The sequence below is a fragment of the Oncorhynchus masou genome, chromosome 29, assembly GCF_036934945.1.
Source record: "Oncorhynchus masou masou isolate Uvic2021 chromosome 29, UVic_Omas_1.1, whole genome shotgun sequence".
NCBI lineage: Eukaryota > Metazoa > Chordata > Actinopteri > Salmoniformes > Salmonidae > Oncorhynchus > Oncorhynchus masou.
Genome location: NC_088240.1, coordinates 11,004,020 through 11,031,416, shown reverse-complemented (window position 1 = coordinate 11,031,416; position 27,397 = coordinate 11,004,020). Strand labels below are relative to the sequence as shown.

Here is a 27,397-nt window from a genome sequence, read left to right as displayed (position 1 = left end):
ACTGGAGACATCGTGTGGAATCTGTAGGAATTGCAAACACAGTTCCATCATTTATGACAAGCCTTAGACAATACAAACACTGGCGGATGGATTTATTCTTTGTAGATTTTGTGATGAGGTTTTCTTGCGATTTTGACAACGGAACTCGTTCTGTTATAGTCACAGACACCATTGAACCAGTTCTAGAAACTTCAGAGTGTTTTCTATGCACACATGCTAATCATATGCATATACTATATTCCTGGCATGAGTAGCAGGACGTTGAAATGTTGAGCGATATTTAACAGAATTTTGAAAAAAGTAGCACGATCTCTAACAGAAATTGATGGATGGCGCTAAATACAGGGAATTCTTTAGGGAAACCTGTTTTAGTTTTCCAGAGATTTGAGACTGGGACGCATGTTCACTGTTCAGCAGGACAATGGCCCCAAGCATACTGCTAAAGAAACACTCGAGTGGTTTAAGGGGAAACATTTAAATGTCTTGGAATGGCCTGGTCATAGCCCAGACCTCAATCCAATTGAGAATCTGTGCAATGACTTAAAATTGCTGTACATCAGAGGAACCCATCCAACTTGAAGGAGCTGGAGCAGTTTTGCATTGAAGTATGGGGTGAAATCCCAGTGGCTGGACATGCCAAGCTTATAGAGACATACCCCAAGAGACTTGCAGCTGTAATTGCTGCAAAAGGTGCCTCTACAAAGTATTGACTTTGGGGGGTGAAGAGTTATGCACGTTCAAGTTTTCCGTTTTTGTGTGTTATTTCTTGTTTGTTTCACAATAAAACATATTTTGCATCTTCAAAGTGGTAGTCGTGTTGGGTAATAAAATTATACAACCCCCAAAAAATCCATTTCAATTCCAGGTTGTAAGGCAAGAAAATAGGAAAAATGACAAAGGGGGTGAATACTTTTGCAAGCCACTGTACTTTGAAGAATCTCATATATAAAATAGATGTGGATTTGTTTAACACTTTTTTATTGGTTACTACATGATTCTATATGTGTTATTTCATAGTTTTGATGTTTTCACTATTCGACAATGTAGAAATAGTAAAAATAAAGAAAAACTCTGGAATGAGCAGGTTTGTCCAAACTTTTGACTGGTACTGCGTGTATGTGTGTGTACATATATATATATACACTGTAATTGAAGTGTTACAGTTGCACATGGACTGATAGTTTGCACTTTTCCTGCTACTTTGTATAGTTCCATACAGAACTGATAGATTATATCTCATCAGGTGTCCCTGTCTGATGAAGAACTATTGCAGCGGTGCACTCACTCGCTCGCTCGCTCACTCGCTCACTCGCTCACTAGCTCACTCACTCGCTCACTAGCTCACTCACTCTCTCACTCGCTCTCTCACTCGCACGCACGCACGCACGCACACATGCACGCACCTTTGCAACTTTCATCTTGAAACACTTCTGGAAATATAAGCATGGCAGAGAACCCATGAGAGATGAGGCAGTAAACTTGGCTACAAACCAGGCTGTTCAACCCATGTTGGCAATGAGCTGAGCTGAGCGGTTGAAAAAACTCCTGTGGGCTAAATGAGAATCGTATAAAGAGGTTATAATGCATTGTAATTATATTTTATGAAGTATACAGAGGGATACATATCATAGTTACACAACTTGACTCTGTGGAGGCTTACAGTAATAATATGTAGCCTACAGTTTAGAGGAGAATAGATGCACTGCCAAAGTCTCAGTCTAAATTTAACACAGCTTTCAGTTCTTAAATGACCCAAAAGTCCATTGATCTTTAATGCGCCGCGTATTTATTATTGTTGCCATTGAACAAGTCTTGCATGGGGAAAGCCCCGGCTATTTTGGAACATTTCAAAGGGAATGGATGTGGGCAATAGAAGCCGTTCCTCATTACAGTTTATGGGAGGAACTTGACATTGAGATTAGCTATGGTCAGTTCTCTTCCCAGAGTGTTCCCTCCAGCTAGGTTGCCAGTTGTGAATAAAATTTAAATTGAATTAAAATGAGCAGTAAAAGTAAAATAAATCAATACATTAGATATTGTATTTTGTGAATCATTTGGTGTTTTACAATAGTAGTTTTATTCAGAAGGGTTTCCTAAAAGACTGATAGACTACAACATTTCCAGATAAAGAGATTTAGTTTTCAACTGGCAACCCGCTGTGCAGGGGCTGGTGCTGTGTAGCGCTGCCGCGCCAGCGAGAAGAGTCTTGGCAGGGCAGATGGTTTGTGTGGACATTACTCGGATAGCGCCAGAGTTTTAGGTTGGGAAATCAGGAGACTGGAGATAGAGATGCGTTTCCCATACAGAAGAGCCACTCTCTACAGATTTTCATCTTGAATCCGGAAAAGCCTTCCATGCCTAAAACTTCCAGCTTTTTAGATGGCTTATTTGGAAAGTTGGACAGTCTTTTCAAATAACGGTCAGAGAATGAAGTAAAACGCATTCATTTTCGAGAGTGCTCTATCAGTTAACTTGTTAACTTGTGGATGTTAAAATGCTGTGTACACTTGGAGTGTATAACTGATATGCAAAGAAATTCCGGTAGCGCAAAGTCAGTGTATTTTCCTAAATAGTGTGGTGATTTGGAGAGCTGAACTTGGAGGTTTGGAATAACGGTTTCTAATACCCGGAATTATTTTTGGGAATTGCTGACTCCGTCAATGAGTGGCTAATTTGTTGAGTTTTCCTGTCTGCGTTGTTGTGCAGCTGTCATGTTGATAGCAGGCTGGTGAAGTAGTGTGTTGGGTTAACTGCGAAAACTAAAGGCATGCTTTGAAACACAACACTAAAGTGTTTGCCTCTCTCTTGCACTCTATTTTTTACTGCGCTGTACTGTATTTTTTATTTGCTGAAAATAAATGTTCTAAATAGGGATACAGGTCCCATGTGTACTATTGGATATTTTTCACTCTGTCAGATTGTTCATTGTAATTGACAGCTTCCCATAATGCGGGGAGCGTTTGTTCTGGGTCTGTTCCTGCTCTGTCTGTTAGCGTGGGCAGGACACGCAGACAAACAGACCCATCTCAAACAGATGCGCATACTCAACAACGGGCGTCTGCAGCCGGGCACAGCCGAAAGAAAGCGCATTGTCGGAGGGAGAGGGACCTCCCGCCCTGGACTCAGCTCAGCCTCGGTGCCCACCGGTATCAGCGCTAGGCGCGGGGAGGACATGCAGGCAGACCAGGCCTCTGTTCCTCGGGCCAGGACAGGGGCTGGACAAGGCAGACGAGGTGGAGCGCTGGCAGGGGCAGTAGGGAGAAGGGCAGCCGGGCAGCGTGTTCCTCTCCAGCCTGTCATGCTTCAGGATGAAGGCGCTCTCGGGGTGAGGACCAGACAGACCCGCATACCAAGCAGTGCAGGCTCACCTAACCTCCTGGCGAGCTTTGCAGGGAAAAACCGAATTCTGGTGATTTCTGCCCCCCACGATTCAGACGGTTACTACCGGCTAATGATGACTCTGCTGAAGCCAGACGTGTACTGTGAGCTGGCGGAGCGGCATGTGCAGCAGATCGTGATATTCCACCAGGAGGGGGAGATGGGTGGGAAGGTGAGGCGGATCACCAGAGAGGGGAAGGTGATGGAGGAACCTTTGGACACAGCGCTCATCCCCCGCCTCATGACCTTCCTCAAACTGGAGAAAGGTAAAGACATGGTCCTATCTGATAACTATCCCCTACTCCTTTAGTGTTGGCAGATCTGTCACTCCTGTTCATCACGATAAGTTTGTATATGAAAAATGTCCTTCCTTTTGCACATTACATATTCCAATAACATTATTGTTTGCATATACCAGCATTGGGGTATGCATAGGATCTTGAGGAACACTGATACTTTCAAGCTTCTTTAAAACTACAAAAGTGTTCAGTATTAATATGTGATAACAATACAACAGAACAGATGAACCGGAATGGCATTTACTGTCACAGGTGCCCAAAATGAACTATATCAAAGCCAAGCCCCTACTAAGCAACATCTCTTCTGATCTGAGCCACTTGGTCATATCTCAATCACAGGAGGTTGGTGGCACCTTAATTGGGGAGGGCGGGCTCATAGTAATGGATGGAGCGGGAATAGGTTGAATGGTATCAAATACATCAAACAGTTGGTTTCCATTAGAGGTCGACCGATTAATCGGAATGGCCGATTTCAAGTTTTCATAACAATCGGTAATCTGTATTTTGTTTTTTACACTTTTATTTAACCTTTATTATACTAGGCAAGTCAGTTATTAAGAACACATTCATATTTTCAATGACGGCCTAAGAACAGTGGGTTAACTGCCTTGTTCATGTTATGTACTTGAGTGAAGACCCAAAAGCGGTTTTAACAGAAAACAGAGTTCTTTAATGAAAAACAGGAATGGCATAAATCCTCTTCCAACGTAGTCAATGGAACAAAAGAACGTAGTATAATGCAGGATGCACCTGCCAGGCAGACTCCGACAGGATAGGACAAGGTGGAAGCAAACGAGACGACAGCTTGCTTCTGGCATCAAAAACACAAACAAGAATCAGACACTGAAAGTAGCAGGAACAGAGAGAGAAATAGAGACCTAATCAGAGGGGGAAGAGAGAACAGGTGGGAAAGATTGAATGAGCTAGTTAGGGGAGATGTAGAACAGCTGAAGAATGAGAGACAGAGAAGGTAACCTAAAAAGACCAGCAGAGAGAGACAGAGTGAAGAGAAAGGACAGGAACAGACATAACAAGACATGACAGTACCCCCCACTCACCGAGCGCCTCCTGGCGCACTCGAGGATGAAACCTGGCGGCAACGGAGGAAATCATCGATCAGCGAACGGTCCAGCACGTCCCGAGAGGGAACCCAACTCCTCTCTTCAGGACCGTACCCCTCCCAATCCACTAGGTACTGATGACCACGGCCCCGAGGGCGCATGTCCAAAATCCTACGAACCCTGTAGATGGGCGCGCCCTCGACAAGGATGGGGGGAGGGACGAGCGGGGGCGCGAAGAACGGGCTTAACACAGGAGACATGGAAGACCGGGTGAACGCGACGAAGATAGCGCAGGAGAAGAAGTCGCACTGCGACAGGATTAATGACCTGAGAAATACGGAACGGACCAATGAACCGCGGGGCCAACTTGCGAGAAGCTGTCTTAAGGGGAAGGTTCTGAGTGGAGAGCCATACTCTCTGACCGCAACAATATCTAGGACTCTTGGTCCTACGCTTATTAGCGGCCCTCACAGTCTGCGCCCTATTACGGCAAAGTGCCGACCTGACCCCCTTCCAGGTGCGCCGCAACGCTGGACAAAAGCCTGAGCGGAGGGGACGCAGGACTCGGCGAGCTGAGATGAGAACAGCGGAGGCTGGTACCCGAGGCTACTCTGAAAAGGAGATAGACCGGTAGCAGACGAAGGAAGCGAGTTGTGGGCGTACTCTGCCCAGGGGAGCTGTTCTGACCAAGACGCAGGGTTACGAAAAGAAAGACTGCGTAAAATGCGACCAACAGTCTGATTGGCCCGTTCGGCTTGGACCGTTAGACTGGGGATGAAAGCCGGACGAGAGACTGACGGAAGCCCCAATCAAACGGCAAAACTCCCTCCAAAATTGAGACGTGAACTGCGGGCCTCTGTCGGAAACGACGTCAGACGGAAGGCCATGAATTCGAAAAACATTCTCGATAATGATCTGAGCCGTCTCCTTAGCAGAAGGGAGCTTAGCGAGAGGAATGAAATGAGCCGCCTTAGAGAATCTATCGACAACCGTAAGAATAACTGTCTTCCCGCTGATGAAGGCAGTCCGGTGATAAAATCTAAAGCGATGTGAGACCACGGTCGAGAGGGAATGGGAAGCGGTCTGAGACGGCCGGCAGGAGGAGAGTTCCCAGATTTAGTCTGCGCGCAGACCGAACAAGCGGCGACAAATCGACGCGCGTCACGTTCCCGAGTGGGCCACCAGAAACGCTGGCGAATGGAAAGCGTACCCCGAACGCGGGGGTGGCCGGCTAACTTGGCAGAGTGGGCCCACTGAAGAACGGCCGGACGAGTAGGAACGGGAACGAACAGAAGGTTCCTAGGACAAGCTCGCGGCGACGGAGTGTGAGCGAGTGCTTGCTTTACCTGCCTCTCAATTCCCCAAACAGTCAACCCGACAACACGCCCTCAGGGAGAATCCCCTCGGGGTCGGAGGAGACCTCAGAAGAACTGAAGAGACGAGATAAAGCATCAGGCTTGGTGTTTTTGAGCCCGGACGATAAGAAATAACAAACTCGAAACGAGCGAAAAACAGAGCCCAACGAGCCTGACGCGCATTAAGTCGTTTGGCTGAACGGATGTACTCAAGGTTCCTATGGTCAGTCCAAACGACAAAAGGAACGGTCGCCCTCCAACCACTGTCGCCATTCGCCTAGGGCTAAGCGGATGGCGAGCAGTTCGCGATTACCAACATCATAGTTAAGTTCTGACGGCGATAAGCGATGAGAGAAAAACGCGCAAGGATGGACCTTGCCGTCAGAGAGAGAGCGCTGAGAAAGAATGGCTCCCACGCCCACCTCTGACGCGTCAACCTCAACAACAAACTGTCTAGAGATGTCAGGTGTAACAAGAATAGGAGCGGATGTAAAACGATTCTTAAGAAGATCAAAAGCTCCTGGGCGGAAACGGACCACTTAAAGCACGTCTTAACAGAAGTAAGGGCTGTGAGGGGAGCTGCCACCTGACCGAAATTACGGATGAAACGACGATAGAAATTAGCGAAGCCCAGAAAGCGCTGCAGCTCGACGCGTGACTTAGGAACGGGCCAATCAATGACAGCCTGGACCTTAGCGGGATCCATCTTAATGCCCTCAGCGGAAATAACGGAACCGAGAAAAGGGACAGAGGCGGCATGAAAAATGCACTTCTCAGCCTTCACATAAAGACAGTTCTCCAAAAGGCGCTGGAGGACGCGTCGCACGTGCTGAACATGAATCGAGAGAGACGGTGAAAAAATCAGGATATCGTCCATGTAAACGAAAACAAAAATGTTCAGCATGTCTCTCAGGACGTCGTTAACTAGTGCCTGAAAGACAGCTGGAGCGTTAACGAGGCCGAAAGGAAGAACCCGGTATTCAAAGTGCCCTAACGGAGTGTTAAACGCCGTCTTCCACTCGTCCCCCTCCCTGATGCGCACGAGATGGTAGGCGTTACGAAGGTCCAATTTGGTGAAAAACCTGGCTCCCTGCAGGATCTCGAAGGCTGAAGACATAAGAGGAAGCGGATAACAATTCTTAACTGTTATGTCATTCAGCCTCGATAATCCACGCATGGGCGCAGGGACCCGTCCTTCTTCTGAAAAAAAAACCCCGCTCCCGGCGGGAGAGGAGGAGGAGACTATGGTACCGGCGTCGAGCGAAACCGACAAATAATCCTCGAGAGCCTTACGTTCGGGAGCCGACAGAGAGTATAATCTACCCGGGGGGAGTAGTTCCCGGAAGGAGATCAATACTACAGTCATACGACCGGTGTGGAGGGAGAGAAGTGGCCTTGGAACGACTGAACACCGTGCGCAGATCGTGATACTCCTCCGGCACCCCTGTCAAATCGCCAGGCTCCTCCTGTGAAGAAGAGACAGAGGAAACAGGAGGGATAGCAGACATTAAACAGGTCACATGACAAGAAACATTCCAGGATAGGATAGTATTACTAGACCAATTAATAGAAGGGTTATGGCGCACTAACCAGGGATGACCCAAAACAACAGGTGTAAAAGGTGAACGAAAAAATTAAAAAAGAAATGGTTTCGCTATGATTACCAGAGACAGTGAGGGTTAAAGGCAGCGTCTCACGCTGAATCTTGGGGAGAGAACTACCATCTAAAGCGAACAAGGCTGTGGGCTCCCCTAACTGTCTGAGAGGAATGTCATGTTCCTGAGCCCAGGTCTCGTCCATAAAACAGCCCTCCGCCCCAGAGTCTATCAAGGCACTGCAGGAAGCAGATGAACCGGGCCAGCGGAGATGGACCGGAAAGGTAGTGCGTGATCCAGAAGGAGAGGCCTGAGTAGTTGCGCTCACCAGTAGCCCTCCTCTTACTGATGAGCTCTGGCTTTTACTGGACATGAGGTGACAAAATGACCAGCGGAGCCGCAGTAGAGACAGAGGCGATTGGTGATTCTCCGTTCCTTCTCCTTGGCCGATATGCGGATACCCCCCAGCTGCATAGGCTCAGCATCCGAGCCGGCGGAGGAGGGTGGCAGTGATGCGGCAGGTGGCAGTGATGTGGAGAGGGGAGCACGGAGAACGCGAGCTCCTTTCCACGAGCTCGGCGACGAAGATCAAACCGTCGCTCTATGCGAATAGCGAGAGCTATTAAGGAGTCCAGACTGGAAGGAACCTCCCGGGAGAGGATCTCATCCTTAACCCCGACGAGGAGACCCTCCAGAAAACGAGCGAGCAAAGCCGGCTCGTTCCAGTCACTAGAGGCAGCGAGAGTGCGAAACTCAATAGAATAATCCGTTATGGATCGATTCCCCTGACATAGGGAAGACAGGGCCCTGGAAGCCTCCTCGCCAAAAACAGAACGGTCAAAAACCCGTATCATCTCCTCCTTAAAGTCCTGATACTGGTTAATACACTCAGCCCTCGCCTCCCAGATTGCCGTGCCCCACTCACGCGCCCGTCCGGTAAGGAGAGAAATGACGTAGGCGATGCGGGCTGCGCTCCTGGAGTAAGTGTTGGGCTGGAGAGAGAACACCACATCACACTGAGTGAGGAATGAGCGGCACTCAGTGGGCTCCCAGAGTAACACGGCGGGTTGTTGATCCTGGGCTCCGGAGACTCGGAAACCCTGGAAGTGGGCGGTGAATCGAGGTGGAGTTGGTGAACCTGTCTTGTGAGGTCGGAGACTTGGACAGCCAGGGTCTCAACGGCATGTCGAGCAGCAGACAATTCCTCCTCGTGTCTGCCTAGCATCGCTCCCTGGATCTCGACGGCGGAGTGAAAAGGGTCCGGAGCCGCTGGGTCCATTCTTGGTCTGATTCTTCTGTTATGTACTTGAGTGAAGACCCAAAAGCGGTTTTAACAGAAAACAGAGTTCTTTAATGAAAAACAGGAATGGCATAAATCCTCTTCCAACGTAGTCAATGGAACAAAAGAACGTAGTATAATGCAGGATGCACCTGCCAGGCAGACTCCGACAGGATAGGACAAGGTGGAAGCAAACGAGACGACAGCTTGCTTCTGGCATCAAAAACACAAACAAGAATCAGACACTGAAAGTAGCAGGAACAGAGAGAGAAATAGAGACCTAATCAGAGGGGGAAGAGAGAACAGGTGGGAAAGATTGAATGAGCTAGTTAGGGGAGATGTAGAACAGCTGAAGAATGAGAGACAGAGAAGGTAACCTAAAAAGACCAGCAGAGAGAGACAGAGTGAAGAGAAAGGACAGGAACAGACATAACAAGACATGACAGTTCAGGGGCAGAATGACAGATGTTTTACTTTGTCAGCTCGGGATTCGTTTTGCAAACTTCCTGTTACTGGCACATCGCTCTAACCACCTGCATAACATTGCACTCCACGAGGAGCCTGCGTTGAGCAGGCTGACTACCTGTTATGAGAGGGCAGCAAGAAACCAAGGTAAGCTGCTAGCTAACATTAAACATATCTTATAATAAACAATCAATCTTAACAGAATCACTAGTTAACTATACGTGGTTGACGATATTACTAGTTTATCTAGCGTGTCCTAGCGTGCATTAAATCGATGCGGTGCCAGTTAATTTCTCATCGAATCACAGCCTACTTCGACAAACGGGTGAGGATTTAACAAGCGCATTTGCGAAAAAAGCCGGTGCACCAATGTACCTAACCATAAACATCAATGCCTTCCTTTAAAATCAACACACAAGTATATGTTTTTAAACCTGCATATTTAGTTAATATTGCCTGTTAGCATGAATATCTTTTAAAATTAACAAGGGAAATTGTGTCACTTCTCTTGCGTTCTGTGCAAGCAGAGTCAGGGTATATTTAGCAGTTTGAGCCGCCTGGCTCATTGCGAACTCCTATTCCTAACTAAGACTGTAACTAATTTTGCAGAATTGTACATAATTATGACATAACATTGAAGGTTGTGCAATGTAACAGCAATATTTAGACATAGGGATGCCACCCGTAAGATAAAATACTGAACGGTTCCATATTTCACTGAAAGAATAGACCTTTTTTTTCTTCGAAATCACCATATTAATGACCAAAGGCTCGTATTTCTGTGTGTTATTATGTTATACATTCATTTGTATTTTCTTATTTCACCTTTATTTAACCAGGTAGGCAAGTTGAGAACAAGTTTTCATTTGCAACTGTGACCTGGCCAAGATAAAGCATAGGGACTTGTAGATAACCTGTAGCCAGTGGGTTTGGCGACGAGTATGAAGTTTTAGGGCCAACCAACAAGAGCATACAGGTCGCAATGGTGGGTCGTGTATGGGGCTTTGGTGACAAAACGGATGGCAATGTGATAGACTGAATCCAGTTTGTTGAGTAGAGTGTTGGAGGCTATTTTATAGATGACATCACCGAAGTCAAGGATTGGTAGGATGGTTCGTTTTACGAGGGTATGTTTGGCAGCATAAGTGAAGAATGCGTTGTTGCAATATAGAAAGCCGATTTAATTTTGATTGGAGATGCTAAATGTGAGTCTGGAAGGAGAGTTTACATTGTAACCAGACTGGAATTTGTAGTTGTCCACATATTCTAAGTCAGAGCCGTCCAGAGTAGTGATGCTGGACGGGCGAGCAGGTGCGGGCAGTGATCGATTGAATAGCATGCATTTAGTTTTACTTGTGTTTAAGAGCAGTTGGAGGCCACTGAAGGAGAGTTGTATGGCATTGAAGCTCATCTGGAGGTTAGTTAACACAGTGTCCAAAGAGGGGCCAGAGGCATTCAGAATGGTGTCGTCTGCATAGAGGTGTATCAGCGAATCACCAACAGCAAGAGCAACATCATTGATGTATACAGAGAAGAGAGTCAGCCCTGTGGTTTAATCCTCAGAGGTCTGGACAACAGGCCCTCCGATTTGACACACTGAACTCTGTCTGAGAAGTAGTTGGTAAACCAGGCGAGGCAGTCATTTGAGAAACCAAGGCAGCCGAGTCTGCCAATAAGAATGTGGTGATTGACAGATTCAAAAGCCTTGGCCAGGTCGATGAATACGGCTGCACATTAATGTCTCTTATCGATGGCGGTTATGATGTTGTTTAGAACCTTGAGCGTGGCTGAGGTGCACCCATGACCAGCTCTGAAACCAGATTGCATAGCGGAGAAGATACGGTGGGATTCGAAATGATTGGTAATCTGTTTGTTAACTTCATGCGACGAGCAATCCCGTATCCGGGATCCTATTTATAGCCTCAAGCTCATTAGCATAATGCAACGTTAACTACTTTTGAAAATCGTAAATGAAATGAAATAAATATATTAGCTCACATGCTTAGCCTTTTGTTAACAACACTGTCATCTCAGATTTTCAAAATATGCTTTTCAACCAAAGCTACACAAGCATTTGAGTATTGATAGCCTAGCATAGTATTAAGCCTAGCATTCAGCAGGCAACATTTTCTCAAAAACAAGAAAAGCATTCAAATAAAATAATTTACCTTTGAAGAACTTTGGATGTTTTCAATGAGGAGACTCTCAGTTAGATAGCAAATGTTCAGTTTTTCCAAAAAGATTATTTGTGTAGGAGAAATCGCTCCGTTTTGTTCATCACGTTTGGCTAAAAAAAAACCAGAAAATTCAGTCATTACAACGCCAAACTTTTTTCCAAATTAACTCCATAATATCGACAGAAACATGGAAAACGTTGTTTAGAATCAATCCTCAAGGTGTTTTTCACATATCTATTCGAAGGTAAATCATTCGTGGCAGTTGCCTTTCTCTTCTGAACCAAATAGAAACGTGCATGCAGCTGGAGATTACGCAATAATTTCGACGGAGGACACCAGGCGGACACCTGGTAAATGTAGTCTCTTATGGTCAATCTTCCAATGTTATGCCTACAAATACGTCACAATGCTGCAGACACCTTGGGGAAACGACAGAAAGTGTAGGCTCATTCCTTGCGCATTCACAGCCATATAAAGAGACATTGGAACACAGCAAATTCAAAATCTTGGGGCATTGTCTGTTTGAAATTTCATCTTGGTTTCGCCTGTAGCATCAGTTCTGTGGCACTCACAGATAATATCTTTGCAGTTTTGGAAACGTCAGAGTGTTTTCTTTCCAAAGCTGTCAATTATATGCATAGTCAAGCATCTTTTTCGTGACAAAATATCTTGTTTAAAACGGGAACGTTTTTCATCCAAAAATGAAATACTGCCCACAGAGGTTCAAGAGGTTAAAGAATAGCCAGGCATCATCTACTGACGAGATGAGGTCAATGTCATTGCAGGATATCCCGGCCAGGTAGATTAGAAAGGCCTACTCGCAGAAGTGTTTTAGGGAGTGTTTGACAGTGATGAGGGGTGGTTGTTTCGTCGCAGACCCATTACGGATGCAGGCAATGAGGCAGTGATCGCTGAGATTTGATTGAAAACAGCAGAGGTGTATTTGGAGGGCGAGTTAGTTAGGATGACATCTATGAGGGTGCCCATGCTTACGGATTTGGAGTTGTACCTGGTAGGTTCATTGATAATTTGTGTGAGATTGAGGGCATCAAGCTTGGATTGTAGAATGGCCGGGGTGTTAAGCATGTCCCAGTTTAGGTCACCTAGTAGCACAAGCTCAGAAGATAGATGGGGGCAATCAATTCACATATGGTATCCAGTGCACAGCTGGGGGCAGAGGGAGGTCTGTAGCAAGCGGCAACAGTGAGAGACTTGTTTCTGGAAAGTTGGATTTTTAAAAGTAGAAGCTCAAATTGTTTGGGTACAGACTTGGATAGTAATACAGAACTCTGTAGGCTATCTCTGCAGTAGATTGCAACACCGCCCCATTTGGCAGTTCTATCTTGGAGGAAAATGTTACAGTTAGCAATGGAGTTTTCAGGGTTTTTGGTGGTTTTCCTAAGCCAGGATTCAGACATGGCTAAGACATCCGGGTTGGCAGAGCGTGCTAAAGCAGTGAGTAAAACACACTTAGGGAGTAGGCCTCCAATGTTAACATGCATGAAACCAAGGCTTTTACGGTTACAGAAGTCAACAAATGAGAGCTCCCGGGGAGTGGGAGTGGAGCTAGGCTCTGCAGGACCTGGATTAACCTCTACATCACCAGAAGAACAGAGGATAAGTAGGATAAGGGCACGGCTAAAGACTATACGAACTGGCCGTCTAGCGCGTTCAGAACAGAGAGTAAAAGGAGCAGGTTTCTGGGCACGATAGCATAGTTTCAAGGCATAGTGTACAGACAAAGGTAAGGTAGGATGTGAGTACATTGGAGGTAAACCTAGGCATTCAGTAATGATGAGAGAGATATAGTCTCTAGAGACGTTTAAAGCAGGTGATGTCATCGCATATGTAGGAGGTGGGACAACATGGTTGGTTAAGGCATATTGAGCAGGGCTAGAGGCTCTACAGTGAAATAAGACAGTAGTCACTAACCAGGACAGTAATGGAAAAGGCATATTGATATTAGAGAGGCATGCGTAGCCTAGTGAACATATGGGTCCAGTGAGTGGTTGGGCTGACTGGGGGACACGGCGATTCAGACAGTTAGCAGGCCAACGCTAACACGCTAACAGTTAGAAGACAAGCTAGCAGTTAGCAGAACGGGGCAGGCAAGCTAGCAGTTAGCAGAACGGGGTAGGCAAGCTAGCAGTTAGCAGAACGGGGCAGGCAAGCTAGCAGTTAGCAGAACGGGGCAGGCAAGCTAGCAGTTAGCAGAACGGGGCAGGCAAGCTAGCAGTTAGCAGAACGGGGCAGGCGAGCTAGCAGTTAGCAGAATGGGGCAGGCAAGCTAGCAGTTAGCAGAACGGGGCAGGCAAGCTAACAGTTAGCAGAATGGGGAAGGCAAACTAGCAGTTAACAGACTGGGTTTAGCAAGTTAACCTGTGGTGGACGTTGCGATGGGGGTAAGTCTGTTTTTGCCTCTTCGTGTGGTGACGTCAATACACCAGTTGTGGAATTAGTTGGAATCCAAGTAGCTCTAGGTAGCTAGCAGGCCGAGCAGCGGACGTCGCGGCTGCCCCGTTCTGCTAACTCAACTCATCCAGAACGCCGCAGCCCGTCTGGTGTTCAACCTTCCCAAGTTCTCTCACGTCACCCCGCTCCTCCGCTCTCTCCACTGGCTTCCAGTTGAAGCTCGCATCCGCTACAAGACCATGGTGCTTGCCTACGGAGCTGTGAGGGGAACGGCACCGCAGTACCTCCAGGCTCTGATCAGGCCCTACACCCAAACAAGGGCACTGCGTTCATCCACCTCTGGCCTGCTCGCCTCCCTACCACTGAGGAAGTACAGTTCCCGCTCAGCCCAGTCAAAACTGTTTGCTGGTCTGGCCCCCCAATGGTGGAACAAACTCCCTCACGACGCCAGGACAGCGGAGTCAATCACCACTTTCCGGAGACACCTGAAACCCCACCTCTTCAAGGAATACCTAGGATAGGATAAAGTAATCCTTCTCCCCCCTTAAATGATTTAGATGCACTATTGTAAAGTGGCTGTTCCACTGGATGTCAGAAGGTGAATTCACCAATTTGTAAGTCGCTCTGGATAAGAGCCTCTGCTAAATGACTTAAATGTAAAAAATGTAATGAGGGGCATGTTGGAATCCTTGGGCAGATTATGTTGGTATTCCAGTCGTAGAGAATAGGTGGGGTTCCGTGCCCGTACCGGCAGTAGAAGGGGTCCGGGTATTGTTGCCCAGGAGTAAGCCAGGAGATGGGTCTAGCATGGGCTAGCCACAGGCTAGTTGGTGCTAGCTGCGGGACAGAAACGTTAGCCAGGAGTAGTCAACCCCGGTTTCGGTTAGCTAGCTGTGATGATCCAGATGAAAAGGTTCAGAGTTTGTGGTAGGAATTTGTGGATATGTAGAGAAAAATAGGTCCGGTATGCTCTGGTTTGAAATGTGTTGTACGAACTGGCGAGAGCTTTCCGAGCTAAAGATTAGCTGATGACCACTAGCAGTGGTTAGCTGACTGATAGCTGGTAGCTAGCTGGCTTCAGTTGAGGTATTCCAGTTCGGAGGTAAATAGAAATACTTCAGGAAAAAAAAAACATCCACACCACATTGGGTGAGGCGGGTTGCAGGAGAGTATTTTGAAGTTGAGGTTTAGGAAGAATATTAAAAAGAACGCAAGGAAAAATATATATACACATGGGACGAGACAAGACAAAGACAAAGACGTCTGACTGCTACGCCATCTTGGATTTGTTGTTCGATAATTAAGTCTATGATTTGATATTTGATAGAGCAGTCTGACTGAGTGATGGTAGGCAGCAGCAGGCTCGTAAGCATTCATTCAAACAGCACTTTCGTGCGCTGTTTATGACTTCAAGCCTATCAACTCCCGAGATTAGGCTGGAGTAACCGATGTGAAATGGCTAGCGAGTTAGCGGGGTGCACGCTAATACCGTTTCAAATGTCACTCGCTCTGAGACTTGGAGTAGTTGTTCCCCTTGCTCTGCAAGGGCTGCATATTTTGTGGAGCGATGGGTAACGATGCTTCGAGGTAGGAGGTAGGAGCGAGGAGAGGGACGGAAGCTATACTGTTACACTGGCAATACTAAAGTGCCTATAAGAACATCCAATAGTCAAAAGTATATGAAATACAAATCGTATAGAGAGAAATCGTATTGAGAGAAATAGTCCTATAATTCCTATAATAACTACAACCTAAAACTTCTTACCTGGGAATATTGAAGACTCATTTTAAAAGGAACCACCAGCTTTCATATGTTCTCATGTTCTGAGCAAGGAACTTAACATGTTAGCTTTTACATGACACATATTGCACTTTTAATTTCTTCTCCAACACTTTGTTTTTGCATTATTTAAACCAAATTAACATGTTTCATTATTTATTTGAGGCTAAATTGATATTATTGATGTATTATTTTAAGTTAAAATAAGTGTTCATTCAGTATAGTTGTAATTGTCACTATTACAAATAAATAAGAATAAAAATCATCCGATTAATCGGTATCGACTTTTTTGGTCCTTCAATAATCAGTATCGGTATCGGTGTTGAAAAATCATAATCGGTCAACCTTTAGTTTCCATGTGCTTGATTCCATTTACTCCGTTCCAGCCATTATTGTGATCCGTCCTCCCCTCAGCAGCCTCCTGTGATCTCAATAACCCAGCACCAATAACCCAGCACCAATAACCCAGCACCAATAACCCAGCACCAATAACCCAGCACCCAGCATCAATACCTCAGCAGTTTTTAACAAAACAAACCAACTTAGTGACACAACGCCAACAACCCAGCAATGAACCATCACCATACTGGTCACACCTGTCCTAGTCCATTCAAACGTGTCAGCTGTTTGATGTGGGGGTTACAGGGGTGTGTGGTGTTGGCAATTTGCATGTTTTGCTGCATATGATATGCTGAAAAGCAGTGAACATTAAAATTAAATTGTGAGGGAAAAAACATCAACCTGAGTCTTTCCAGGTAAGTTTGGGATGCTTTCTTGTCTCCTTTCTGCATGTTGATTGTGGCCAAAGCCATGAAATCCAGACTATTTTATGAAGTAAATGTATTCTCTTATCTGTCACCCTGTCCAGGTAAGTTTGGAATGGTACTCCTGAGGAAAACCCTCCAGGTGGAGGAGAGGTATCCCTATCCAGTCAGGCTGGAGGCCATGTACGAGGTCATCGACAAGGCACCAGTGAGGAAGTTTGAGAAGATCCGACAGAAAGGATTCGTCCAGAAGTGTAAAGGGGCGGGAGTAGAAGGTCAGGTGGAGGAGGGGGCGGAGACTCAGGGACGGTAGTGGAAACAGGTGGACAGGTAGACCCGCCCCAGAGAGGAAGCCTGTGAGGAAGCCAATGAGGAGACCCACGACAACCACCACTGTTGCCACAATGACAACGAGGCCAACGACAACTACCACAGCGACAACTACCACAACTATGCGACCCACAAGGACCACGACAAAAGCCACCACGACAAAAGCCACCCGACAAAAGACGACAAAAGCCACCACGACAAAAGCCACCACGACAACCACACCAAAACCCACAACAACCACAACTAAACAGACTACAACGACCACAACTAAACAGACTACAACCACACGACAGACCACCACTGCTACTACCACCACAACCCAGAGACCCACAAAAGCCCAGACCACCCCTGACTGGCTGGCTGTCCCCAGGACCACGGCTGAGCCAAATTACAATAACGGCAGAGACAGGGAGAGGGACAGGTACGCAGCCACGACAACCCCGTCTGGGGACAACCGAACAGACAAGGAGGGGAAGGACCACAATGGCCGTCAGCAGCCAGAAGTGGTGCCCACCCAGCACAAACCCGCCAAGGGCAAACCTACCAAGAGGAAGAATGAGATGGTATGCAGGGGACTTATTACATTTCACTTATTACATTGCTGTTGAGAATGTTGCATCAGCCTTGATTTTGGTGATCAATTAAATATCCTCCTCTCCTCTCATCCAGGTGTTAAATAATGAGTATGAGGAGAAGTATGAATCTGGCCGGCCCACCGTCAGCAACCCAGAGACACAGACAGAGGTCAACACAAAGGTCAGCCCAGCCAAGAGGGGCAATGGAAAACACGACAATACTGAGAAGAAGAAGAAAAAGAAGAAGGGCAAACCAGACAAGGCCGCCAAGAGGGACAAGGCCGAGAGGAGAGGAGCGAAGGCAGGGAAGGAGAGCAAAAACAACGGAAAGAAGAACGGTAAGAAGGTGTCGAAGAATCCTGAGAAAGAGGAGTACTACAAGCCCACCAAGAAGCCTCCGCCTTCTAGGGGATCCCTGGCTTCCTTCCTGGACTACTTTGAGAACAGGAGACGACTCGTGGTAAGTGGCTTCCTTCCTGGACTGCTTTGAGAACAAGCGATGACTCGTGGTAAGAAAAGTGTTTCCCCTTGTTTCTGGGTGTGGCGCCAGGATCCCCAGAGAAACCGTCACGACTACAAACGCACCACTGAAACTAATAGAAGACTTTAGAGAACTAATGAAGCAATATATGGGATATTGTAACTAATAACAAAAATACATTTGATTTAAATACAATTTGTTCCACATCCCAAGAACATATCAAAGCCACAATACAATAGCAGCAGTAGCACACTGCCAGAAACGTCATAGCACTGACATAAGTGCTGTAGTAAACTGCCTCTCACTGACTTAACAGCTTTAGATTACTAGCAGAATGTATAGTTGTGTTGTTATAGATTGGAGTATAGCCTTTCAAGAATTTGATCATAGGTGTGCAGCCAAGGGCAGGGTGGGAAATACAGTCCTCATCCTCTCCCTCCCCACTGTCTAATGTTAACATAATCTCAACAGCGGTGTGTGTGTGTGTGTAACCCGGTCTAACCCAGTCTTTCTTTCTCTGTGTGTGTCTCCAGATCATAACAGCCCCCAGTGAGGAGAGCACTATGTACCTGCAACAGAGGGATGAGTACCTGGAGACGGTGTGTGAGATGGCCATCAGGAAAGTCTCCATCATCACTATCTTTGGCTCACTCACCAACTCCACCATGAAGATAGACCACTACCAGCTGGGTAAATACCTTAAACCATCATACCACTACAGACAGGGTCGACACCACCATCTTAATGTGGTGTCAAATGGTTCGGTGAATGGAGGTGAATGGGGAACTATAAACATTGAATGGTAAACAGTATACAGAGAGGATGTAAGATATGGAAGGGTTTCACAAAGACAGGGTCCGGGTCAGGAGGAGAAGACAGGGTCCGGGTCAGGAGGAGAAGACATGGTCCGGGTCAGGAGGAGAAGACATGGTCCAGTTCAGGATGAGAAGACATGGTCCGGGTCAGGAGGAGAAGACAGGGTCAGGAGGAGAAGACAGGGTCCAGTTCAGGAGGAGAAGACAGGGTCCAGTTCAGGATGAGAAGACATGGTCCGGGTCAGGAGGAGAAGAGTTCAGGATGAGAAGGGTCCGGGTCAGGAGGAGAACAGGACAGGGTCAGGAGGAAGAAGACAGGGTCCAGTTCAGGAGGAGAAGACAGGGTCCGGGTCAGGAGGGAGAAGACAGGGTCCAGTTCAGGAGGAGGAGAAGACAGGGTCCAGTTCAGGGTCCGGGCCAGGAGAAGACAGGGTCTGGGCCAGGAGGAGAAGACAGGGTCTGGGCCAGGAGGAGAAGACAGGGTCTGGGCCAGGAGGAGAAGACAGGGTCTGGGCCCGGGGTCAGGTCAGGAGGAGAAGACGGGGTCCAGGTCAGGAGGAGAAGAGGGTCCAGGTCAGGAGGAGAAGACGGGGTCCAGGAGGAGAAGAAGACGGGGTCCGTGTCAGGAGGAGAAGACGGGGGGTCAGGAGGAGAAGACTGGGCGGGTCAGGAGGAGAAGATCTGGGTCAGGATGAGAAGACTGGATCCGGGTCAGGAGGAGAAGACTGGGTCCGGGTCAGGAGGAGAAGGGTCGGGTCAGGAGGAGAAGACGGGGTCCGGGTCAGGAGGGAAGACTGGAGGAGAAGACAGGAGGAGAAGACGGGGTCCGGGTGGGCCAGGAGAGAAGACGGGGTCCGGGTCAGGAGGAGAAGACTGGGTCCGGGTCCGGGTCCGGGTCACGGGGTCCGGGGAGGAGAAGACGGGGTCCGGGTCACTGGGTCCGGGTCAGGAGGAGGAGACAGGAGGGGGTCCGGGTCAGGAGGAGGAAGACGGGGTCCGGGTCAGGAGGAGAAGACGGGGTCCGACTGGGTCGGGTCAGGAGGAGAAGGGGGTCCGGGTCCGGGGTGTCAGGAGGAGAAGACAGGAGGAGAAGACGGGGTCCGGGTCAGGAGGAGAAGACGGGGTCCGGGTCAGGAGGAGAAGACGGGGTCCGGGTCAGGAGGAGAAGACGGGGTCCGGGTCACTGGGTCCGGGTCAGGAGGAAGACGGGGTCCGGGTCAGGAGGAGAGAGACGGGGTCCGGGTCAGGAGGGAAGAAGAACGGGGTCCGGGTCAGGAGGAGAAGACTGGAGGAGAGGAGAAGACAGGAGGACGGGGTCCGGGAAGAAGACGGGGTCCGGGTGGGTCCGGGTCAGGAGGAGAAGACGGGATCCAGGTCAGGAGGAGAAGACGGGGTCGGGTCAGGAGGGAGGAGAAGACGGGGTCCGGGTCAGGAGGTGAAGACGGGGTCCGGGTCAGGAGGAGAAGACGGGGTCCGGGTCTGAAGGAGAAGACGGGGTCTGTGTCAGGAGGAGAAGATAAACGTTCTGGTTGTACTGGTTAGATCATTCTTAGTGTTTAGTGTCTTCCAGGTGATACTGAGCATTTCCACTTTAACAGACTGATGCTGAGACTCAGATTGTTTTACTTTAAAATATGTGCCAAACATAAACCAATGATTGCAAAGTTAAACAAACCGCACAGGGACTACTTTTAAAATGTCCACTGAATATTTGACAAAAAAATGAATTTACTTGAAGAACAGTGCAGATGCAATGTTTGATAACTGAATGACAACACAAACAGCACAAACTCTCATTATGTTACCAAACTCTTCATCTGCACTGTTCTTCAAGTAAATGTATTTGTAAAATATTCAATCCTACTGTAATTCATGTCTTAAATATCCTCTCCACTTGTACACATTTCCTCTAGTCCTTCATGTCCCCTAACTTACATACCGAGTTCCAGATGGAAACTGAATAAGGACCTTGTGACTGTTGTATCCTTATTTCACCCCTTCTGTCTTAAACTGAAGGATTCCAGGTGTTTTTACAGTGTCTGCAGCACAGAGGCTCAAACGATGACACTGAACATACTGGTTATGATGACAATGTGACAGCGGCAAATACCTCTGGCTCCCAGAGATGAGACGTAATGGCGTTTACTCTCTCATACCAGATGTGTGCTTAGTTGATTGGCCTCTGTATGTCACCGTAGACTATAATAGGCAGTTACAGGAAACTAACTGTGGGATCATTGACAGGAAATGAGCAAAACACACATTCAGGTTGGAACCCATGTCTCATTGGGCTGAACATTAAAGTGGAAAGAAGCAGATCTGGATTCATCTTTAAGTAAGCCTGGTGATAGGACAGAGCAAGTGAAAGTGATAGGGTACTGAGAGGAAAGACAGGCTGAAGCAGTGAGAACGTATCTTAACTAAGCTTTCTGAGGTAATCCTTCAGAGTCTATTGAAGCACCCATTGGTCAATCTAAGAGACATAAGTAAAAAATCCCCATCAAAATCTGTCAGTTTAAGCTAGAGATATCTGTTTTATGCATGCATCTCATTCATATATTCATATCAAAATATGTGTCCAAAAAACGCATGCTGACCGTATTACCTCCCGAGAGAATTATCTTCGGGTTACAGTCACAGCCGTGTATATTCCCCCTCAAGCCGATACCACAACGGTCCTCAAGGATCTACACCGGACTTTATGCAAATTGGACACCACATATCCTGAGGCCACATTTATTGTCACTGGGGATTTTATTAAAACAAATTTGAGGAAAACGCTAACAAAGTTCTATCAATATATTGACTGTAGTACTCGCGCTGGGAAAACACTCAACCACTGATATTCTCTCTTGCAGGAAGCCGACAAGGCCCTCCCCCGCCCTCGATTCGGCAAATCAGATCACGATTCCATTTTGTTCCTCCCTTCATGCAGGCAGAAACTCAAACAGGAAGTACTCATGCTAAGGTTTATTCAGCGCTGGTCTGACCAATCAGAATCCATGCTTAAATATTGTTTTGATCACGTGAACTGAGATATGTTCTGGGTAGCCTCGGAGAATAACATTGATGTATACACGAACACGGTGACTGAGTTCATTAGAAAGTGTATAAGGGATGTTGTTCCCACTGTGAATATTAAAACCTACCCAAACCAGATAGGACTCAAACACTGCTTTTCCTTAGAAACCATATACCTACAGATACAGTATACTGTATGTAATCCAAGTGAAGATGAAAATGTTTTCTGTAGAAAGGGTTTGATTTTGGGTTGAAAAAATCTTCATCTTCATATTAGTTATATCGGTGTGAAACCTTTGTTGATACGGCACTAACATGATGCATTTCAGACGTTTTGGTCCCTAATTAACATATTGTGTCAACATCATCCTAGGTGTGGAGAATGATCGGTTTACAGTCAAAACATACAGTAACTTAACATATAGTCACTACTGAAGACAGCCCTGGTCTTCGATCATCACCTCATATTAAAGAGAGCTGTGGTCTTCTGTCATCACCTGATATTAAAGAGAGCTGTGGTCTTCTGTCATCACCTGATATTAAAGACAGCTGTGGTCTTCTATCATCACCTGATATTAAAGAGAGCTGTGATCTTCTGTCATCACCTGATATTAAAGAGAGCTGTGGATTTTTGTCACCACCTCATAATAAAGACAGCTGTGGTCTTCTACCATCACCTCATATTGAAGACAGCTGTGGTCTTCTATCATCACCTCATAATGAAGACAGCTGTGGTCTTCTATCATCACCTCATATTAAAGACAGCTGTGGTCTTCTGTCATCACCTCATATTGAAGACAGCTGTGGTCTTCTATCATCACCTCATATTAAAGACAGCTGTGGTCTTCTACCATCACCTCATATTGAAGACAGCTGTGGTCTTCTATCATCACCTCATAATGAAGACAGCTGTGGTCTTCTATCATCACCTCATATTAAAGACAGCTGTGGTCTTCTACCATCACCTCATATTGAAGACAGCTGTGGTCTTCTATCATCACCTCATAATGAAGACAGCTGTGGTCTTCTATCATCACCTCATATTAAAGACAGCTGTGGTCTTCTACCATCACCTCATATTGAAGACAGCTGTGGTCTTCTATCATCACCTCATAATGAAGACAGCTGTGGTCTTCTATCATCACCTCATATTAAAGACAGCTGTGGTCTTCTACCATCACCTCATATTGAAGACAGCTGTGGTCTTCTATCATCACCTCATAATGAAGACAGCTGTGGTCTTCTATCATCACCTCATATTAAAGACAGCTGTGGTCTTCTGGGTGTTCTGGATTCAAGTCGAAAACAAAGGAAAACAGAGGAAGACCTGGTACATTGTTTTTCAAGAGTGAGGAGGAAAACAGAGGAAGACCTGGTACATGGTTTTCAAGAATGAGGAGGAAAACAATTGTGAATACATTTGTTTGAGAAGGAATATCCATGTTAAAACAGAGTGAGAAATTCCTCAGATTAGAAGGAAATAAAAATAAGAATCAATCTCTGTGGACTTCTCCCGCTTCAGCCATCTTCCTTTAACTCTTTTTGAGAGAGGGAAGTGCCAGGGTTTTGTAATAGAGAGGGTGTCAGTGTGAGTGAGTGACTGAGGTGTGTGTGCGTGTGTGTCTCTTCTCCGTAGAGGAAGCAGTAAACCTAGAGTAAACACACGATTGCCCTCCTTTTGGGTGGTAAATCTCTGCCCTCGAAATTATTTTACCTCAGAGACGCTCATCAAAAAACAACTCTTAGTCCCTTCCACTCGTCTCCGCCTTACCACTCTGATGTTTGCAGAGCTGAAGAGACAGGCATAGGTGGAGCACTAATGATATATCCTGAACATGCTGAGGACTGATATGGACCTATGTTTACTATTGAGGCTGCACACGCCTTCTGGTCGGTCATATGTCAACCAATCCGGTCGCCAGATTAGAAGGGGGATGTCCAATCCGTGTTTCCCAAATGGCTGTAGTTGTACTATGCTTTGTTTTTGTTGTTGTTTCAGCTTCCTTACCTGAAAATGCACTTTTATGCACAATTTAATAAATGTTGACTCTTTCTTCATTTTCTCTCGTTCTCTCTCTCTCTCTCTCTCTCTCTCTCTCTCTCTGTCTCTCTCTCTCTCTCTCTCTCTCTCTCAGAGAATGATAAGCCTATGAAGGGTCTTCGTCAGGAGGACCTGGTGAACCAGGATGTGATTACAGAGCTGAGGAAGGAGTTCAGTATGACTTTCAACCACTTCTACATGGTCGTCACTGACACTGACATGGGATTCAAGGTGGGGTTACCAATTCAATTATGAATTAGAACAATCATTTCATAGGATTTCTATGGGGTTAACTCTCTGTCTATCAGTATCTCTTTCATTCTCTCTTGGTATCTCTCTCTTTCTGTCTCTATCTCTCTCTCTGTATTTCTCTCTGTATCTCACTCTCTCTCTTTCTATCTGTATCTCTTTCTGTCTGTATCTCTCTCTCTCTCTCTGTATCTCTCTCTCTCTGTATCTCTCTCTCTGTATCTCTCTCTCATTCTCTATCAGTCTCTCTCCCTCCCTGTATCTCTCCCTCTCTCTCTGTATCTCCGTATCGCCCTCTTTCTCTGTATCTCTCTCTCTCTCTGTATATCATCTGTACCTCTTTCTCATTCCCTGTATCCCCCCCTCTCTCTCTCTCTCTCCCTCTCTCTCTCTGTTTATCTCTCTTTCTCTATATCTCTCTCTTTCTCTATTTATCTCTCTCTGTATCTCTCTCTTTCTCTATCTCTCTCTTTCTCCGTTTCTCTCTCTCTCTTTCTCTGTTTCTCTCTCTCTCTCTGTATCTCTCTCTTTCTCTTTCTCTTTCTGTTTCTCTCTCTATATCTCTCTCTTTCTCTATTTCTCTTTCTGTTTCTCTCTCTCTCTATATTTCTCTTTCTCTATTTCTCTCTCTCTGTATCTCTCTCTCTCTGTATCTCTCTCTCTGTATCTCTCTCTCATTCTCTATCAGTCTCTCTCCCTCCCTGTATCTCTCCCTCTCTCTCTGTATCTCCGTATCGCCCTCTTTCTCTGTATCTCTCTCTCTCTCTCTGTATATCATCTGTACCTCTTTCTCATTCCCTGTATCCCCCCCTCTCTCTCTCTCTCTCCCTCTCTCTCTCTGTTTATCTCTCTTTCTCTATATCTCTCTCTTTCTCTATTTATCTCTCTCTGTATCTCTCTCTTTCTGTATCTCTCTCTTTCTCCGTTTCTCTATCTCTCTCTTTCTCCGTTTCTCTCTCTCTATATCTCTCTGTTTCTCTGTTTCTCTCTCTCTTCATATCACTCTCTTTCTCTATTTCTCTCTCTCTGTATCTCTCTCTCTCTCTGTATCTCCCTCTCTCTCTGTATCTCTCTCTTTCTCTATATCTCTCTCTCTGTGTATCTCTCTCTTTCTCTGTATCTCTCTCTTTCCTAATAGATATGCTTAATTTAGCTCATCTGGTCCACCTGATTATCGATACTTTTGTGACCATTCCATTTAGACCTAAAGCCTGTACTCAACCCAACCATCTTGCCAAGTGAACTGAATAGAGCACACACACCTAACTTCTCTGTTGAGCCCATCAGACCAATACTCATGTTGGTTGACCAGCCTTCACCATACTGTAAACATCCTGCAGTGATCAAACACGGGTTCAATTCACACAACGTGACCTTCTCATAACAGCAGTGTGTAAATCGGCAGGCTGTTTTTAGACATATTAAACAAAGACTCCAGTGTTTAACCAACCCTCTACTGCTGTCAGTACAGACAGGGCAGTCTATTACAGACAGGGCAGTCTATTACAGACAGGGCAGTCTATTACAGACAGGGCAGTCTATTACAGACAGGGCAGTCTATTACAGACAGGGCAGTCTATTACAGGGTGTGGGTATGAGAGAGATGGGGGCGTGTGCCCTATAAAATATCATATTTTATGCTGGGATCCCTGCTGTTCCTAAAAAATAAGCTGCATGGTGGAATTTATCACGTTCTGAACTGTTGTGTTGAACCCTGTGGCCCGCTGTGTTGAACCCTGTGGCCCGCTGTGTTGAACCCCATGGCCCGCTGTGTTGAACCCCATGGCCCGCTGTGTTGAACCCCATGGCCCGCTGTGTTGAACCCCATGGCCCGCTGTGTTGAACCCCATGGCCCGCTGTGTTGAACCCCATGGCCCGCTGTGTTGAACCCCATGGCCCGCTGTGTTGAACCCCATGGCCCGCTGTGTTGAACCCCATGGCCCGCTGTGTTGAACCACATGGCCCGCTGTGTTGAACCCCATGGCCCGCTGTGTTGAACCCCATGGCCCGATGTGTTGAACCTCATGGCCCGCTGTGTTGATCCCCATGGCCCGCTGTGTTGAACCCCATGGCCCGCTGTGTTGAACCCCATGGCCCGCTGTGTTGAACCACATGGCCCGCTGTGTTGAACCCCATGGCCCGCTGTGTTGAACCCCATGGCCCGCTGTGTTGAACCCCATGGCCCGCTGTGTTGAACCCCATGGCCCGCTGTGTTGAACCCCATGGCCCGCTGTGTTGAACCCCATGGCCCGCTGTGTTGAACCCCATGGCCCGCTGTGTTGAACCCCATGGCCCGCTGTGTTGAACCCCATGGCCCGATGTGTTGAACCTCATGGCCCGCTGTGTTGATCCCCATGGCCCGCTGTGTTGAACCCCATGGCCCGCTGTGTTAAACCCCATGGCCCGATGTGTTGAACCCCATGGCCCGCTGTGTTGAACCCCATGGCCCGCTCTGTTGAACCCCATGGCCCGCTGCTCTGGTTGTGCTTCTCAGAAACATGCAGAGAATGCCTGTGAAGTCACAGCAAACTGGAACACATTGCTCAGTCTCTTGGAATACAGGATACAGGGTTTTCAAGGTTTTTCTATGAATACTGGAATCATTATAGCATTTCTTACATTTCTGTCCTGACCACTAGAATAATATGTACACTCAAATCCTTCATTGGTTGGTTACCTTTTTGGTCCACTGACTTAATGACGTGTGTTCCTCCAACAGCAATCCTATGAGGTTCCCATTGCCATGAAGGCTGTGTTCGATTACATTGACACCTTCACCTCTCGTATCAGAGAGATGGAACAGCAGAAGAGAGATGGTGTGGCCTGCAAGAAGGAGGACAAACCAAGATCACTTGAGAACTTCCTCTCCAGGTAGTGTGTGTGTGTGTGTGTGTGTGTGTGTGTGTGTGTGTGTGTGTGTGTGTGTGTGTGTGTGTGTGTGTGTGTGTGTGTGTGTGTGTGTGTGTGTGTGTGTGTGTGTGTGTGTGTGTGTGTGTGTGTGTGTGTGTGCTGATTTACATCTGTTGTGTGTGTGTGTGTGTACCAGAGGTCACGCCTATGGTTGTGGTTGGGAATGGCTGGAATCTGAAATTTTAATATGAAGTTGGTCTCCCCTTTGCTGCTTTAACAACCTCCACTCTTCTGGGAAGGATTTCCACTAGATGTTGGAACATTGCTCCAGGGACTTGCTTCCATTCAGCTACAAGAGCATTAGTGAGGTCGGGCACTGATTTTGGGCGATTAGGCCTGGCTCGCAGTCGGCATTCCAATTTTTCCCAAAGATGTTCAATGGGGTTGAGGTCAGGGCTCTGTGCAGGCCA

The 27,397-nt window shown here is 46.9% G+C and overlaps 1 protein-coding gene across 1 annotated transcript in view; it reads left to right on the top strand.

The window, feature by feature from the left end:
* Nucleotides 1-2,203: 2,203 nt before the first annotated feature.
* LOC135518976 (coiled-coil domain-containing protein 80-like) overlaps nucleotides 2,204-27,397 on the top strand; it is a 48,568-nt gene continuing 23,374 nt past the window's right edge. The window contains 8 exon segments of the mRNA XM_064943970.1: nucleotides 2,204-3,644; nucleotides 16,670-16,852; nucleotides 16,855-16,902; nucleotides 16,905-17,458; nucleotides 17,565-17,930; nucleotides 18,485-18,641; nucleotides 23,923-24,059; nucleotides 26,797-26,948. Coding sequence (XP_064800042.1) covers nucleotides 2,948-3,644; nucleotides 16,670-16,852; nucleotides 16,855-16,902; nucleotides 16,905-17,458; nucleotides 17,565-17,930; nucleotides 18,485-18,641; nucleotides 23,923-24,059; nucleotides 26,797-26,948 — 2,294 coding nt within the window. The 5' untranslated portion in view covers nucleotides 2,204-2,947.